The sequence below is a fragment of the Pinus tabuliformis genome, chromosome 5_1 (assembly GCF_031772625.1).
Source record: "Pinus tabuliformis cultivar Carrire ecotype Pingquan chromosome 5_1, CPIR1, whole genome shotgun sequence".
In the NCBI taxonomy this organism is placed as follows: domain Eukaryota; kingdom Viridiplantae; phylum Streptophyta; class Pinopsida; order Pinales; family Pinaceae; genus Pinus; species Pinus tabuliformis.
Window position 1 is genome coordinate 16,256,731 of NC_142305.1, and position 19,359 is coordinate 16,276,089.

The 19,359-nt window shown below is 37.5% G+C and overlaps 2 protein-coding genes across 2 annotated transcripts in view; both read right to left on the reverse strand.

Moving 5' to 3' along the window:
- Positions 1 to 1,783: 1,783 nt before the first annotated feature.
- Positions 1,784 to 2,727, reverse strand: LOC149163305 (polyubiquitin-like). The gene is made up of 2 exons (XM_089429067.1): positions 2,692 to 2,727; positions 1,784 to 2,170 (listed from the first exon to the last, which is right to left on the reverse strand). The coding sequence occupies exons 1-2, from the start codon at positions 2,725 to 2,727 to the stop codon at positions 1,784 to 1,786; spliced, it is 423 nt and encodes a 140-aa protein (XP_089285193.1).
- Positions 2,728 to 13,692: 10,965 nt separating this feature from the next.
- Positions 13,693 to 19,359, reverse strand: part of LOC149163306 (phosphatidylinositol 4-phosphate 5-kinase 1-like) — an 86,110-nt gene continuing 80,443 nt past the window's right edge. The window contains exons 9-11 of the mRNA XM_089431675.1: positions 16,105 to 16,274; positions 14,904 to 15,060; positions 13,693 to 14,764 (exon numbers count right to left, since the gene is read on the reverse strand). Coding sequence (XP_089287801.1) covers positions 14,473 to 14,764; positions 14,904 to 15,060; positions 16,105 to 16,274 — 619 coding nt within the window. The 3' untranslated portion in view covers positions 13,693 to 14,472. The remainder of the gene's footprint in view (positions 14,765 to 14,903; positions 15,061 to 16,104; positions 16,275 to 19,359) is intronic.

A 19,359-nucleotide genomic window follows, 5' to 3' on the forward strand; every position in this document is an offset into this window, starting at 1 on the left:
GTTTGAATGGGAGGATTGTATAGATTGTTACAACATCCATCTTAGGCATTGGTACATGACAATATCCATTTATCTTAGTTGTGGCATTGGTACATGACAATATCCATTTATCTTAGTTGTGGCATTGGATATTTTCTCGCGTGCATTACATGGATTTTCCAGCATTAAGGAGGATAGTTATAGGTCTTCCAGAGCTCCAAGCAGAGCATGAGGGTGTTTTCATGGGTTATGCATGTGGAAAGAATACCAAGTGATATTTTTCAAACAGTGCTAGTAGGTCCAAGGGGATCTTGGATCTAGTGAATTCAGATGTATGTGGACTGATGGCATTATCATCTTTGGGTGGGTTCTTGTACTATGTGACATTAGTTGATGATTTCTCCCAGAAGACATGGATCTGTTGGAAATACTGAGAGGGGGGTGAATCATTGTTTCTTACTATTTATTTTTTAATTGTTCTAGTGATTGCCAACAACCTATATAGATATGTATATGTATACACAGAACACAGAAATCAACAGCTGAATTTAATGCTTTTATTAAAACTCAAGACAGTGCAAAGAAATAAATACAATATAAGTATAAATCTAATTGTGAATAGTTGCCAAGCTCCAACTTGGACTTCAGTGAGGCTCCAACCTCCAGAGCACCAACTCTGTTTTGCAGTGGTTCTGCACTTAGGAGCACCTACCCCAATGACTTTAGTCCTGTTCAATTCTGAGGCTCCAACCTCTTAGGCTCCAACCCAACCTTGGTATAAACAGGTATGTTGCTGCGCTCTATTCAATTGAGGTTGTCTCACTCCTGCTCTCCTGCCTCTGTTGCTTCTGCTACCTCTACAGCCTCCGCTGCTTTTTCTGCCTCTTTTGTCTCCGTTGCTTCTACTATCTCACCCTCGGGTTCTTCACCACCATAACCTCACCAACAGTTCTCTGTTTCTACTATTTTATACATTCCCATGCCTTTGTCCATTCGTTTCCGCTTACACCGTCTCTTAGGCTTCCTCCTCAGTCGCTGTCGTTTCCTCTGACTCGCTTGATTTTTCAGCTTCCCTCCTTGATCGCTGTGACTGACTGTTCCATCCTGCTTGTATCCACTCCCGTATTGGAATTATCATCATCTTCAGGTAATTTGGAAGGAACGCCAGCCTCCAATTCAGAATCCTGTTTATGATCCGGATCCAAGGTAGTTTCCATCGATGTTACCTCTGCATAATTTTTAGGTTTATCTGAAGACTTAGTATGGCTTCCTTTATTCTGTTTCTTCTGCCTGAATTCCTCAAGTCTTCTTTTTTTTTATTTTACCAGCGGCTCGCAAATCAACTTTTCTCTTCTACTTATCCATTGCTTCGAATCAAGCCTTCGAAGTGTTTCACCCACCCACTTCACAGGCAAAACAAGGCACTAGATCCTTACAAAAGAAATGACCAATAGGGACGATCATGCCTTCTGCTTAGCCAAATAAATAAATTAAATGTGATCCCGACGCCGCAACTGTGTTCCAAAGGGATCATAAACTGTGCATTTGCAATCACAGCCATTGATCGTCGCGATCCAACGATCACAGTTCTTTTTCCCGCACGTTAAACATCGTGCATATTCCTCGCCATCTAACTGTCCGTCGCACGATCGGACGGCAGTCGCAAGCCCTGATCGCGCAACCTGCATACGCGTTAACCTGCGAGGGCGGCGATTTTCATCCGCCACGTGTCGTATTGTGACTGGATCGCGCGGCCATTATACGTATACCACCGAACCCCGGTGGGCGGTGCGAGGAATACCGCTTACGGCCTGTACGTCTCCCGCGCATTATCGTCCACGCATCTTTCGTGTGCGACGACCGTTGGATCCGCTGCTCTTTGATCCGACTGTTCACATTCAATCGTGTCAGAGCTTTCGACTTCCAGAATGATGGTATTTCCAGTGAGGGTTTTGACAAAGATCTGCATTCCTCCTCTGAGACGGAGGATGAGATGAAGAGTGGATTCCTTCTGAATATTATAATCTGCGAGTGTTCGGCCATCCTCAAGTTGTTTTCCAGCGAAAATGAGCCTCTGTTGATCAGGAGGAATTCCCTCCTTGTCCTGAATCTTCGCCTTTACATTGTCTATGGTGTCTGAGCTCTCGACCTCGAGAGTTATGGTTTTCCCGGTCAATGTCTTCACAAATATCTACATTTTGAAATCTAAAATTTGCAAACAAAACACCTGAAATAAACTTGTTGAGAAAACGCTTCCCCACGCGCTTATCAAAATATTCCCCAACGCTGGATTGAAATCACTGTATTTATATGGTTCCGATAATGGTTTCTGCTCCGATGGCTCTGTGTGCTCCTCTTCTTCGGCTCTGTCTGCTCCTCTCATCTCTATCTGCTCCTCAAATATTGCCATATTGACATCAATGACAATCTGTGTCCAACAGGATCTACTTCATGAAGACCAAGGATGAGGCCTTCAACAGGTTATAGGAGTTCAGGGCTCAGGTACAGAAGCTGATAGGGAAAAAGATAAAGGTTTTGACGTCAGATAATGGATGAGAGTATATTTCCAAGGACTTTGATGATTTTCGCAAGGAGGCAGGGATCAAGAGGGAGTGGATAGTTCTTTACAACCCTTAGCAGAATGGGGTTGCGAAAGGGAGAATAGGTTCATTGTGTAGGTTGTTAAGGTGATGACTCATGATCAGGATTTACCCATGTTCTTATGGGTAGAAGAATCCAACACGACATTTTATGTTCAGAACAAGAGTCTTCACCGGATTTTGGGGGACAAGACTTTTGAGGAGGCATTTGCAAGAGTGAATCCATAGGCTAGTCATTTGAGGATCTTTATTTGTCCAGTATACATCCACATGCCCAAGGAGAAGAGAAATAAGTTAAAACCTTCTGGGAGGAAGTATACTTTTGTGAGATACAACGAGACTTTGAAGGCCTACAGGATCTACATTCCAAGACAACATCAGATTAAGGTTAGTCAGAATGTTACTTTTGATGATGAGGTAGCCTTCGAGAGTTCTAGAGAGTCCCATATCGATATTGATAGTGAGGAGCGTGAGGCTCCAAAGGATGTGGATACCTCTAGTCCTCATGTTCATCCTTTAGACTATCAGGAGGAGTCAATAGAGCCAAAAAAGCCAGTGGACCAACCTAGAGATGTTGCAATGACCAGGAAGAGGTTGGCATGGCTTCATGACACATTGCAGGATGTTAAGCAGCATGCAACTCTCAGGGGTACTTTCAAGGAGAGAAGACGACCATAGAGGTTCTAAAGTTATCTTTCGAGCCACCATTGCTTAGCAATTGGATGCAATTCTCAACTGGATGAAATTCTAAGCAATGGTGGGTCATTCATGACCTTCCAATTATAAGGAGGCAGTAGGCCAGTAGGTTTGGAAGGATGCCATGATGGAGGAGTATCATCCCATCAGGAAGAATGATTTGTGGGAAGTAATTATGAGACCAGAGGGGAAGTTGGTAGTGACTTCCAAGTGGGTCTATAAGATCAAGCATGCAATAGATGGAAACATCGAGAATTACAAAGCGAATTTTGTGGCAAGAGGGTTCTCCCAGAAAGAGGGAGATGACTATGAGGAGATCTTTGCTCCAGTTGCTAAGTACACTTCCATCATGATTATTGTTTCTCTTGCTTCATTTATGGGTTGGAGGTTACATGAGATGGATGAAAAGACTGCTTTCCTCAATGGTGTGATTAAGGAAGAAGTGTACATAGAGAAACCTCAAGGATTTGTGATACATGGGAAGGAGTTCCATGTTTGCAGATTGAAGAAAGCTTTATACAAACTTAAGCAGGCACCAAGAGCATGGTATTCTAGGATTGATGGATACTTCATGAGTTTGGGTTTCACCAAGAGTGGTGTGGATATTTACCTTCATGGTTTTTGATGGTGATCATTTGATCTTGGTGTTGTATTGTTGATGATATGTTCCTTATTGGGTAAGAGAGGCTCATTATCGGGCGAATGAGGAAGTTGGATTCGAAGTTTGAGATGAATGATCTTGGTTTGATGCATCATTTATTGGGATTGGAGGTGTGGCAAAGACTAGGAGATATATTCCTTGGACAAGGGAAGTACACATTTCAAATCTTGAGGAGATTTAGTATGATGGACTGCAAGTCCATGGCTACACCTATGGTAACAAATCTAAAAAAGTTGAGTGATTCCACTTCAAATTTAGATTTGGTGGATCCCACTATGTACACATTAGATAAATTTTGAGGTCTAAAATGAGACTCCTAAGGAATATTATAAAATTATAGTGGAAATAATAAAATAAGATTAGATTACATCATCAAATTTTAAAGGGAAAAAAAGTAAAAATGATTTTTTTAACTCGTATTCTTAACTTGTCTCCCAACGATTTTACTCAAATTTCGAGCGAGAGCACTCATTGGATGTGAAGTTTAATTCTTCGTCCAGGGAGTACCCATGTTGCATACTTTCGATGGACCGTGCTACACGAAAAATGAGAAATACATGAAAAGATGTGATTGCAATCACTTTTTTTATGTATTTTGCACTTTTTCGTCTAGCAGAGTCCATCAAAAGTATTCAACATGGGTACTCCTTAAATGAGGAATTAAATTTTTCATCCAGTGAGTGTTGCCACTCGAAATTTGAGTAAAACCATAGCAAGATAAGTTGAAAATGTGAGTTTAAAAAGTAGTTTTTTTTTTTTTTTTTTTTTTTTTTTTGTTAACACCAAAAATGGTGAATCATCCCCCATGGTTGACATCATCATCTTGAATCCTATTAGTTCTCATAAAGTTGATTTTGGTTGTACATTTTTGTTTTGAGGCCCATTTTAGACCTCAAAATTTCTCTAATGAGGTATTTGTTTAGATCCTTAATGTTCTTAGTTAACACCAAGCTAGATATTTTCTTTGTAGCAAAAAAACCCTAAGCCATTTTATGGTTGAGTCGAGGCATGTACATTGGGTTGCAGCAAAGCATGTGTTGAGGTACCTACATGGTACAGTTGGATATGGTATGATATATGTCTTAGGTGGTGAAATGAGGTTGCAGAGATATGTTGATATTGATCGGGCCGAGAGTACAGTAGACAGAAAGAGCACCACAGGACGCTGCTTCAGTTTGGGATCAACGATGATATCCTGGATTAGCAAGAAGTAGACTTTTGTCACACTTACTACAGCAAAATCAGAGTATATCGCAACCAGTGTCATGAGTGAAGAAGAAATGTGGCTTCGAAAGCTACTTGTAGGACCATTTTATCAGGTGCTAGAGATGACCTTGATATATTGTGATAATCATAGTTGTGTCAAGGTTCTAGAGAAGGCAATGTTTCATGACAGATCAAAGCACATTGAAATCAAATATCACTTTGTCTGAGACATGGTGAAGAAGGGAGAATTGGAGCTCTAGTACATATCCACAGACGATCAAATTACGGACATTCACACCAAGCCTCTACCTAAAGGGAAGTTTGTATACTTCATATATAAGTTTGGCAAGATGCAGAATGTCTCCCTCGTTGAGAGGGAGTGTTGATGTTTTTGTGACATCAGGCAGACATTCTCCCTTGGGGTCATGTTGATTTGATTAGGGGATGATACATTCACCCATGGGGTCATGTTGATTTGGCTAGGGGTGAATGGCCCAAGGGCAGTGTTTCTCGCATGGGCCCATGCTGATTGGGCCATGTTAGGGGAGATTGGCCCACGATGCTCACATTGTTTGCTCAGGGATGGAGTGATCTATTTTTTTATAGATCGAGTTTGATTTGTTTACGTAATGTGGTTTTTCACCCATTAGTGGAATAAACAATTATATTATAATGTTGAGTTGTAAAGTAGATTCCATAAGTGAAGGGGTTTCTTGTGATGAGGTGCCTCTTTATGGGTCTCCACTCAACATTAGAGCTCTATATAAATAAAAAAGCATGTGAGTAGACAAATCATGAACATAGCAAGCTCAATTGATCTTTTCTAGTGGAGGAGAAATTTGGCTAAGGAGATATCTATTGCTAGAGATCATCTTTTATGTTTCCTTCATCATTTATATCTCTCTTGGAGACAACACGTGTGATCTATACAGCCGAGTTTGACCATCTTGGACTATAGTCACACATGTGAACAATTGACCGTAATTCGACTTTGACCATAGGCACATGTCTAAATAGTTGACTAAGTTGATCGCACACCAAGTTTGATCATAGGGTTGAGTTTGACTAGGTCGTTGACCAATGTTGACTTCTATTTTTTTACTAGTTTGACCAACATTGAATTTCAAGTGTTTGACCTAGTTTAACTGGTGTTTTGACTTGTAATGTTGGCACAGATTTCTAGACAAATTTTGATTTGTAAACCTTGTTGAAAAGACAATTTCTCCTCAAGAAAATATTGTTGGGTTTTCTCCCAAGATTGGGTTTCCCCGGTTATAAATAGTGTCTATTGTGCATGGTTGTCTTTCTATGATGTTTAATGTTTCCTCTACATTTACAGTTGAGATTTTTGTGTGTAATTATTTAATGATATCAATGGCATGAGAAATAATGTTTGAAAATCATCAAGAAGTAATCATCAAAGCATAAAATTGTATTCTAGTGCACTTGCCATAGAATTTCAACATACATGTGTCATGTGGCAGTTTATACAGATGACACATGGCAGGGCCATACAAGTGACATGGTGAGACTTGGAGATGACACATGGCAAGGGCAATGGCGTGGCAATTGGTGTAGCATTATGTGGCAGCTGACTCAGTAGGGGACTAGGCTTTTGGCATTGACTATGTGCCAAATGGACCAATCCTACAGTGACATGTGGACTAATCACGTGATTCCATGTAGTGCCCCGATTGGACAAAATAAACATAACCACCACAGAATGACTAGAAGGGGAATCAAACCCCTAACCTCATGGAAGCAAGTAGAACAACTTCACCAACAAACCAATGAACTATTTGGAATGGAATTAGAATAACTAAATTTAAAGTTCAGTTATAACATAATACCACATATGGGAGGTCCGCGAGCTCAACTCTGCAACCTCCTGTAACAAACACCTCTCGTTACCTCCGCCAACCAATACACCAATGACATGTGACTTGAAATGGCATCGACCACAAGTATATTTAAAGAATGTACACTGAGAGTATTGGTATATGGCGCAACCCCCGCAGGTTCGACCACGGATCGGTTACGGCTTAAACTTTATAAATAGGACACATTGCCACCATCCCAAGGCAATCGAATGTTGATCAAAAAGGAGTAGCCCTTGGCTTATGTTGGCAAGTTTATCACTACGTATGTGATAAATATACTCTTTTGTGCCCTTTTGGAAATCAGAGAAAGGAGAGTGTTTTCTAGGGTTCTTAGAGGCTATTGTACAGTTGTAGAATAAACAGCCAACTTTTGAGATTGACTTGATGTAAAATTTTGTCATTTTGCATCATAATTGAAGAGGCCACTCCATTGAAAAAGGACCCAGAGACGTAGCCCACACTGGATTAACTTCATTATCAACCATGTTGTGTTGTTCTTATTTTGTTGCAATTATTTCTTTTGTTCATAGTCCTTCCAATGTTTTTTATCAAGTTTGGTATTTCACACTCTGTTTAAGAAGACAAATCATAGGCTCATAAACAAAAGATCCTGATCACTTTCATGAAGTCATTTTTGACAAATTTTGTAATATTATAACTTCCATTTTCAATGTATTATTCATATAACTACCAACTATTCCTTGAACAATCCTACCTAGCCAAATATGTCAATTTAATCATTCATGTTTAACTTGAAAATTATCTCTATATTCTCACTCCTAACCTCATTAGAAGCTAGAATATTCAAAGCTTGAAGTAGGACAAATTCCACATCAATGTGTTTGAATACTGCACAAAGGGAGGGGACGAATTAAAATCACTAGTCATACAATGTTATCCCCCGTCCATCAAGATGTATAAAGCCTTCATATGGTGAGCAACTACCAAAAATAGAATTACATTATTAGTGATTCTTGCGCTAAAGTCACCTAAGCAACACTACCATAACAAATGCCTAATCAGTGCCACCACAGGAGCTCGCCTCAACAACTCATGTTATTGGAGTTTGCTTCAACTCAAGAAGGGAAGTGAAAGTGGGAAGTTATCATTGAAAAATTGGGGTTGAGATTGGCATGGAGAGGATGATATCTACCTTTTCCAACCAAATAAATAAAATAAAATGGTGGGAGTGTTAGTTAAAATATATTTGTTGAAAAAGAGTGATGTGAGGGAATGCAAACATTCTAGCCATTTTATTTTAAAATAAATTCTTATTCTAAAATGAGTTTGCACCCTTCTTATTTTTCTATTTTAAAGAATGGAGGTTTTTGTAGTCATTTATTGTTACTATTGTTTTTAACTTTAGTAATGAAGGCTTTTTTTTTGTGGAATTCCTTTTACTTGTTGCAAAAATAATATAGTGTTCTCTTAATGTCCCAAAAAACATAATTTAAGAAAAAGAACCATTCAAATTTTGTAAAATGTAATGTATATTTTTACAATTTAAATTAGAAAGAAATTTTGTAATAATATTTTTTCTTAAATGAAAATTTTTGAATAAAAATAAACAATTTAATATAGGAGTCAAACAAATCATTTTAAAAAATACCAAAAAATCATCACTGAACTTTAATTTTAAAAAATTAAGGGAGTGAAAGTTGCAATTTGCGGTTAGCGGTTGAGCAAGCTTTACATAAAATTTAAAAATAAATAATGGAAGCTTATTCAATTATTTTTGTAAATTTATTTTAAAATGAAAAACATTAAATAAAATACTAGCTACTTTGTTATATTATAAGTTTAAAAACTTAAGAGGTTAGAAGTTTGCTTGTCATCCTTTTCCCTACCACAGAGGCCAAGCATCACGAGGTCAACAATCACACCCCTTTTCTTTAGAATATTTTAATAATTTTAGAGGGAAGTACAACTAGTAGTTATCAAACTCGAGATCAACAATCACACCCCTTTTCTTTAGAATATTTTAATATTTTTAGACTGAAGTACAACTAGCAATCTAGATCGTAGTTATCAAACTCTAACCAAATTAATTCAGACTTGGTCAACTTAGTTGAGTCAACCTTTACCTTCATCAACCCAACTTGTGAATTGGCTCAGGTGACTAGTTCGAGATCAAGCCAATGGAGTCAAGCTTGACTTGCTCAATTTGGTACTGAATCAACCAAGTCAATGCTTGACTCAATTGGTTCATTACTAAAATAATACAACTCAACTAACTCTATCATTACTTGATCGAGTCAATCCCCAGAACCCACTGTCACGACCTATATGTGATTAAAACAATTCTTTTTTAAATGCTTAATGGTATATGTATGTGCCATGAGCATACTTTGCACGTTAACTCTTAGTAATTTGAAATTGTGATTGGGAATCATTAAAATATACATCTTTTAATTAAAATTTAAATATTTTATGTATTTTTTAGTAAACCAAGTCACTGAAATGAGGTCAATCCTAGTCAATCAGAGTCTAAGACCAAATTGACTCCACTGATTTTGAATCCAAGTCCAAGCTTTAAAACAATGATCTAAATTAAGGCCTTACTTTTAATTTCTTTCAAACCCTTTTCTTACAGAAAATTTAAATATTTCAGAAGTTTAGCTGGCAATCTAAACGAGGGCTCTAATTTTGATTTCTTCTAGAATTAGTTACAAGTACCAAAACATTTTCAAAATAACTATTTGGTAATAATAAAAACCTATTTTTTTATATAAATGGGGAACATTTTCTTGCAAGTAATGATTTTACAACTTCCCAAAGCAATCTAAAAAATCTAAACAAAATATTAGCAACTATGCCACACAGTAATTGTGTTGATGCACATACCCAGATGCGGGTGCTTCTACTAGGCATTAAATATGGCATACGCCACACCACCTGGGAGCAGGACAGATCGCCGGCACCTGTACGCGGAGGCCTGCAAAAGGAATTACAAGTTAATGCACAAGGTAAGCGAATTTAGTTTGCAGCAGAGGAGACGGGACGCTGCATTCAAGCCGAGCATGGCTGCTCAGGACTCGATGCAGAACAGGAGTAGAGCCCAAGGCCTTTCCCCCGTGGTGAGAATGGATGCTACGTCGTATATTGGGATTAACATGTCAATTATAGAACATAACTGGCCCATTACTGCTTCCCGTGTTCGGAGAGAGGTTATACCGGCTTCCAGTATTCGAGGGATTGTTGAGTGTTTGGGGTCTCTGGTCTTAAGCGCCATGCCGCGCAGCCGTGGAGTACCCAGGCGAGGAGGGAGGTCTGGTACCCGTGTTGGCCTGGACATGGAAGATTTACAACCAATTGCGCCCATTGCCTCAGCGCCACCCTCGTCTCCCAGCTCTGAGCAGGAATGCCTTCTTCCACAGGGCACCTACCAGACTTTTCGCTTCAGGTTTCCTAGCCGCCTAGTCAGACCAGAAGTGGTGGTCAATTTCACGGTTTTCATCTCTGAGGAAGAGCCTGGAATGCCCAATTCTAACTCCCCTGCCTCTACTAGTGTTCAAGATAGTGATATCCTTCTAGGCGACATGAACGGTTTGGTTTATAGAGCCCACCGTTACGAGGAAGCTCCAGCTCAGAACGCCCTGGTCCAGCAAGCTCCGACTCAGGAAATTTCAGGGCATGCCGCCTCTGTGCAAGAGGTTTTGCCGCCGCCAAATTCGAATATGGAAATGGAAGTCTTCAGCGCTCGTGCTCAGCCAGGTCCGGGAGAGCTGCCTCAGGGCGTGGACGGGATGGTCATCTGGCTCGACTCGCCCAGCCCGGACAAAGGAATGCAGGCGGCCTCGCCCAGCCAGACAGCCTAGTTCCCTTCGGGTGCACTGTTTTGTCTTTTTTGCAATCATGTCGATACAAATGGTGTTGTTTCCTTGTGTCCAATTCAGTCCTAGGTCTCAGTTTGGCTACTGCTGCAAATTTCAAGCTTCAGCAGCATGCTCTTCTTGTTTTAGTGTCAATGATGTAAAATGGCTCTGTCCTGCCAGTAGCTATGGTGCTTTTGGCAGTTTGAGTCGAGGTTATTTGATGTCCAGGAAGCATTATTATGGACTGTGTTTTATGACTCGGTTAAAGCAGATAGACAGTATAGTCCAGCTTCTTCTGTTTGAAGGCTGGCCTCGACCTCCTCGCAAGATCTAAACTTTGTACATATTTTTCTTTTTTAATATAGCAGTAGCCTTTACTTAGAAAAAAAAAAAAAAAAAAATTGTGTTGATGCACATGACAATAAAAACATTTCTTTTCATGAGTAGTTTGTATGATAAACAAACAAAATTTTAAATTGATATAGCATCATAGATTAATAAACTATGATTGAAAACAAATAAAGATTGAAATAACAATCTTAGAAAAATATAGATAATAGAGTTACACCGGTTACCTCATCTCAAGTAATCAAGTGTTTCAAGCTTCATGCAAGATGCCTCAAGGTTAGTCCCTCAAGCTACTTGTATTTGTTGCGTCTTACTCTATATCCCTACTAGTTCAGAAGTTGTAATCAGAGCACCGTAATCAGCACCAACAGATTTACCTAGAGAATCATCAACAAAACACAAGAAAATGCCCAACAAATTTTTCCTTGGAAAACTAAAAAACTCACTGTGACTCATTATTTATAATATAGCCCAAAAATAATTAAAAAGTACCCAACAAATCTTTTCCTTGGAAAACTAAAAAACCACTTCAACCCTTATTTATAATATAGCAAAAGAAATAAAAATTAATTAAAAGGTGATAATATTTTACTATTATATTTTTTATAAAATTATTAAATATTAACCCAAAACCCTTATTTATAATATAGCAAAAAAATAAAAATTAATTAAAAGGTGATAATATTTTACTATTATATTTTTTATAAAATTATTAAATATTAACCCAAAAAATGTGAAATTATATCAACGCTCATTCATATGAGACAACTATTATTTATAATATAGCCGAAAAGAAATTAAAAAGTGTGATAATATTTTACTATTATATTTTTTATAAAATTATTAAATATTAACCCAAAAATAGTGATATTGTGAAATTATATCAACGCCCATTCAAATAAGAGATATTAATTAATTTTAAAAAGGTTTACTTTTATGCATTGTAACACTATTTTATAAATATTACTAAATAATTTTTAATAACGATGATATTGTAATACTTCTCTACTTTTCGAGGGGTGCATTTAGTGTTTTCAAATCAAATTAAAAAATTATAAAGCCATAATACTTGTTTTCACATAATAAATATACAAATAATTATAATTTGCACGGAATGTTAATATATCATCAAACCCTCTGCTTGAAACATCCCTTAATGGCACTGCAATTTAATGTCCAGAGCTCATTTTAATAGAAGGTAAGGGCTTTGACCAAAATAACAAAACCCTTTCGTGAATATTTTCAATCCCTATATTAATCAATTTAAATTTGTATCTAGGTTGCCTTGAATTTAAATCTTTACTGAGCTTTTACAGAATACATCATTCTTACTCCTAAAATTTGTCATCTTCAATTTTTCTCTTAATTAATGAAGTACATGGTTCAACTTGATCTTATCCTTGGCGACTATTGAAACCGTTATTTTTACAATTAGTCTACTGTTTATCATCAATAAATAGAACAAACATGTACATGTGTATGCATTTCCACGAACCCAAAGAGTTGATTCAACCAGTTGCGACTAATTTTGCTAGTTCCATGTCAGTGGGAGTGGGTGCTCAAGATGCGGTACATTAATCTATGCCAATAAGTTCACTAAAAATTTCATCCACACAAGCAATTATTATTTATTTTCAATAAAAATCATGCCGTCGAATGCAGAAGCTAATATCTTCGCTCCACATTTTGTAATAGCTTTTAAATGAACATAACAGCATTTGGTAGTAGCTTTTAAATTATTACAGTACAGCGTTTGGTAGTAGTTTTAAAATTATAATGGAAAAGACCCAAAACAAAAAACCAAAAAATTATAGTTATAATTATAATGGAAAAAAAGAAAAGAAAAATCCTTGTTGAATGTGAATGATTAAGCGGTATTAAAAGACTGAATCATCTAGTTTGATGCTTTAAAGGTGTCAATAAATGTTGTTAAAACTAGGTTCAGACATAATCCCTAAGTAAAATTGCGCCCTAAATCACAGAAGGGTATAGTCCTTTTCTAATTAGTCTGTTGAATATGTGTGATTTGCGGGTTTGCTGCATCTTTACTCTGTAATCATGTTGAAGAGAACTTCAATTAAGTACCTTGGCTTACAGCTATATAAATTCTAAGCAAACAAATAAGTACTAGCGACTAGAAATTTTAAACAAGCTAAGCATCCACTTGTAGTACCAATTAGATAAGTTTACTTAGGCCGATAGCTTCGAAAGTTCGGATTTGTTATGCCATTCCCTCGTGCAGTAAGGTACACCACAGGCTTTAAAGTTTACTGATTCAATGCAGAGTCGCTTGCAGTAACATTATATATATAATTTCGTGCCATGAAAAGACGATCATACCTGCTTTTCAAAATAGAGGTTTCCAGCCTCATGGAGGGATAGATGTAAGCTTTCTTTAACTATTAGGATTAATGATTTTCCATTCTGAAGCCATAACGTGTTGAACAATCCATATTTACAGACCTGGTATCAGTAGTTCCGTCAGCAACATACAACACTATCCACACTGATTCGTTACAACATCATTAACTTCAAGGATGCACATCGAATGTCAAGGACAACAATGTAAAATATAAAGCTGTAACATTGCATCCAATAGACATTCGCCAGATTTTTTTTAACCAATGGCAGGTCAAAAGCCTTCCTTTCTGATTAGGTTCATTGATAAGTGGGTTGAATTCATTACTGCATAGCTGCCTCCAAGAAAGGACAAATTTTGATGCTTCGAAATTGTGAAGCCCAAAAGCAGATCAAATTTCCATTATATACTTTTACATTTTATTCTCGATCTCCCCAGAAACCTGGTAGCATTTGGCAACTAATAATCTCCAGGAGATTCTGGGCAACAAATAAATTCAATGCTGAATTTACCCTCACAGGGAAAATAAAATACATTTGAAATTAGAGACTGCTCAGCAAGCAAATGCCACCATTTTTACCGTACCTGTGAAGAACTGCTGAGCCATAATTACACTATATTGAACTAGCAGCAATGCATTTCACAGAGAGAACCTTCAAGAATCCTGTGCACCCTTTGGACTATGTAATTGCTCTCCATTCAATAACTGCAGATGCTGAACAGTTTCTTGTGCTTTCAAAAATAGAGAAGCAAAGGTCTCTGGCCATACAAAACAAGACTTGGATATGCAGTTAGACATAGTTTCTATAGATGCTATACCTTTCTTGCAGGCAAGAAGAGAATCCAAGCAAATCATATACTTCATTGAATCTGTCTTGTAGCTTCAAGGTGAAGATGAAATTGATGCAAGACCAAAAACTCCCAACTGCTATGATTCCTCAAGAAAGATTCTGCAAATAAAATCTTGAAACCGCTTAGAGTATAGTTTAGGATCGACTGCAGATATTGAGAGGGAATCAAACTGAAGGGACTTGTAGGCATGCTCGAGTTTCTTGCTGATATCATAGTCTTGAAGGATATCTATGATTCCAAAGTGCAACACCACATCATAAACCTCACCAAACAACTCTCTCTCCAGATGAGAATCTGATTCACTGCCAGCCATACTTTGCTCAGCCTTGGCAGGCATGTTTATGCCCAGTTGTTGCATTCCCAGCTTGCTGTCACAAAAAACATTCAGATAATCAAGCATGCGAGTTCAACTCAAGGATGGCAGTTTATGCCTATGAGAAAAGTCTATTTCTTACAATAATTTCCTAAAAAACAATTATTAAAGATTAATGACTTGCAATACACTACCTGGCTGTTCCTGGCAGGGCTACATCTACTTTACCAACTTGTATTGGTTTTAAAGGGTCACCAAGGCCATGTGACAACAGTAAATCACCATTTTGATCTGGTGTTAAAGCAACAAAGTCTGAAGGTTTAGTAGAATTCCACTTATCCTCTACTGGTCCTGCAGACTCAGGACAAAATTGTTATCATTATTGAGCTTGCTAGCTAATAACTCGCATCCATATCAGGGAAAAAAAAGAAGCCAACAATAAGAAAACGTGCATGGATTAAAATTATATATAAAACACAGGTTCAGGTTATGGGGTACTTGTTAAAGATATAACACATGTACAAGATATATAACAAAAATGGAACCACAACAGCTTCTCCTCTCTGAGATCTCTTATTCTCTTAATCCAGGTTTTTCAGCCGAAGGGCTGTTGCTGTCCTCTTCTCCAATAAAGGTCATTTTATATTGCATTTAATCATCTTAAAAGATGCCCTCGTATAAAAATTCAGATTACATAATTCTTCTATGCAAACATCAAAAACGAATACCTCAACAGGCTCTCTAATACTCTTATTAAGGAAATGCTTGGCATTCAAAAAATATTCAATTAAATAAAAGGGAGATTGTGCAAAGCTATGCTCTAATTACGACTGTAATTTTTAGAGAGAGCATCAATTATGGGTTAAGAGCATCCTTGGAGCATAACAATCAGCTCTAGTGCTCTAAGGCAAATTTCAATCGTAGTGTAAGTTGAGATTATATCCTGCCTCGAATGACTCCAGTATATTCACTCACCCATGCTGTTAATGTAAGGGCTATGAAGACAATCTCTTCCACGTATCCAAAAAAATTTATTACTTTTGATTCTTATCAAAGCTCTTTTGATGTTTCCCAGGTCATCATCCCCAGTCTTTCATAATATCCCTATTTCCAATACCTCTTACAGGCTTCCCTTTCCTGTTTCCTATTTCCAGTTTTGTTGCCTCAGTTTTCAGCTTTCAACACCCCTCTTTTATACAACTTCGAAAAAACAGCAAAATTACCCTTCAGATGAAGTCAACTAAACAACAGAGTTAGCCATTTTATTGTGTTTTCTGGTTAAGTCAGGAAAACAACTTACCAATAATCCTAGAAACAACTAAACCATGGAATTATAAATAGCACAATCATTTGGGATGAGAGCTAAAGAAAATTTCTGGGAAAAAGATTAATTACCATCAAAACTTGTCAGTGTATCAATGGCGCCCTGTGGCACTCGCAACTCAGTAGAAGGCCATGGCAAATACATTTTAGCATTTTGAGGGGCTAGGAAGTGAAGACCCAGCAAAAGACTGTAATCCATGATTCTCTGGGACTCCAGGAACTTGCAGTCACAATCTATTTGTCTGTAAAATATGGCATCTGCTATCAGTCAAATATTTTGGGTGGAACTTCAGCATAGTGAATTTTGAATTTACATTTCTATTGAAAAGAAAAGGTGCTCTCCAACAATTAATGAATCTGGAGAAAACAGTTGAACTTTAGCATAAGCATACACAGTTCACAGTTATAAAAATAAAATATAAAGAGTAGAAATTAACTTGAAATTAATTAAAGTTTACCTGTCAGAAAACAAACTCTAACGGTAACTAGCAACAAAGAAGAAAATAATTAGCTATATGGGTACACTACTAGCAGGTAAAAGATTAGTGGAGAGACCTCTTTATGACATGAAAATGATTCAGCGTCAGTTAAAAGGATTGCAAATTTAGTGATCATAAATGACAATAAATATCTAACAGATAGAAGAATACTTTGGAAGTCTGAATAGAAAAATACAGAGATATGCATTTACACATGTAAGGCAAAGTCAAGATCCTTTCATCACTCACAAGGCAAGTGGTGAAATTGCTTATTCAATTGAAAGTGTTCAACTACCAGTTTCTTCTCTATACCAGGAGTTCTTCATTCTTGGATGCTAGTGAGCTTTCACCCTAGCTTCCACCTCAACTCCAATTTCTACAGTAGAAACATCCAGCGGCCACATTGGATCACTCCCTAAGGGTCCATCAGTCCAGGAATTTCTCCAAAGGGGCATTAGAAGACAGGTTCTCAGGGTGGACATTGACATCCATCGCCATGAGAATGATGGTAACTTACTCCTCTTGACTTTTTGCATAATGATGTTGTATTATTGGTGTCACTAGGAAAGGGTGTCCAACATGATATTTTTTTTCTTGCTATGGATGATAGAACTGTGAACATATTTGATGGAGTTAGCACTTTGCCTATGTTTATTTCCTATGATATGAAGTTGTGATGGGATTTTCCCTATCTGACTTCACAGATAACATTTTCCAAACATCACCTCTGTGGAAACATGTTTGATAATGTTACTATCTTTGTTGATGTACTTTTCCCTAAATTTGAGTTAAATGGGAAGCACTACAAATATTTTCATGATCTAGACTTTTCCCATGGTTAGATGGCATACTGTGGTGTAAATATCCATTGGTGGTGCACCCTAAATTGAGCCTTAAGTTTTGTTTTTATCATGGTGGACGTTTTACTAGGGAGAAATATTTTTATTTGCATGGTACAAAACCTTGATGGGGCATGCCCCCCTCATTGGTCCACATGTTCATGGTGATTTAATCATATAGGGATTAATTTGAGGTGGGCTACGTTCATTAACCTTTGGACACATTCTTTGATCATTCTACTGGTTTTTGACCCTATTGTGACCACTTGGAGGCTAATTGCTTGAGCACCCTATTTCGCTTGGCATCCTTCCACACCTGCAGGGGTTTATTTGGATGAGGTTTAGGGGTTTTGATGGAGCACTCCCCTCATTCGCGCACTTTTCAAGGCATGCAACGATATTTTATTGATGTTGGACAGCATGGCACACTTCTCTAGGGTGCACTCTGTTTGAGATTGTTGAAACTTGGGCATCATTATGGAGTTCGTTGTGGAGGAATATTATATTGATCACAGGTGTGACCACTTTGGCACACTTTCCTAGGTTGCTTGTTTACTGTGCACATGATATCAAGCAGATAGTTTAACAGTTTTAGAAAACAACACATGGTTTTGCCAAGCGAATTGATGAGGCTAACCACTTTAGCACGTCTTCCTAGGGAACACTTAACATGGAGAATATTTTATAATTGATGGTTGGTTGAGGTAGTCACATGGGATAGTGTTCTAGGGTGCACCTCTCCGATGTGCTCTCTCATCATTATTGCATTGATATTTCAGCTACACTTGGCATTGTATGGCACATGACAAGGACAACTGTCCCCTTGTATGCAAGAACTTTGAGCTTGAGGGCCACATGTGGCACATTGCATGCATTTACTTTATCTTCTTACTATGCTTGGAGTTTCATCTTCAAGAGAACACATGTGGAGGAGATATTTTAATATTTGTTGAAGTCAAAGCATGGTCAAAACCCCAATTCATCGTATCTCCTTGGATTTATCTTGTTGGAGGTTGCAACCGCTCCTTTATTGTATTATTTGTTTTTCTCCCATGGAGGAAATTTTGGAGCACTCGGCTAGGAGAATTATTGTAATATTTTACTCATTCATGCTAAATTTTAATGGTGTGCTCCCTCTCTTACAGCTATATCTTGCACAATACCTCATATTTAGATGGGACTACCACCACTGGAGAAAGGAGAAACTACTGCTCATAGTTCACAAGTCAACTTTGATGGTTGAGGACATAGCTCCAATATTTTATTATTGTTAGATTTGTCATGAAGTTAGTTAGGAAAGTAATGTATTTTATTATAAGTGACACTTAGCTCACTCTATATAAAGGAGCTTTCTCTCCATTTCATCACTGATTGATGAGTGGGGAGTTAGAAGTTAGAGAAGTGACAAGCTATTGGAGCTTAGGAGTTGAAGCTTGATGGAGTTCCCTTGTACTATCAAGATGGATGACTAATGAAAACATGAGGTATAGCTTTCTATTTTGGATCAAGGTTTAATGCTTTCATTGTTATGAAATTTTACAGAAATTTTTCTAGTTTTTCAATTAAATATACGAGCCTAAGTATTTTATTTATAAGTAAATCAATGTGAGGAGATTTCTCCCTCTTGATTTACTTCTTGTTTCATTTTACTTCCATTCTTCTAATAAATAAATTGCAGATTTGGAATAATAATACATCACTTTCATATTTTTTTATGAGTGGTACCTTTTAGAACCTTCCAGATTCTTTCTAGGGCCTTTCAAGATTTATTTCCATATAAATTTCCAGAAAGCATGGGTAAATGTAACAAACATTAGTTCCTTTGCCTTGGGGTTCACAATACATATAATTAAAAAGGATCAAATAGATTTTCTGTTACACTGTGAGTCCCTACTATCACGAGTGAGGTGCTGAGAGGTGGAGTGATAAGGTGAGTTATGAGAGAGAAACTTGCAAGAGAGGGTAATGATGAGCTAACACAAAAGGAAGATGAGTTGTACATGCTTTAG

Coding starts and splice junctions, on each gene's coding strand:
- LOC149163305 (XM_089429067.1), bottom strand. CDS start 2,727: ATGTCGTGTTGGATTCTTCTACCCATAAGAACATGG. Junction 2,171..2,691: donor TTCTACCCATAAGAACATGG/GTAAATCCTGAT, acceptor TTCAAAATGTAG/ATATTTGTGAAGACATTGAC.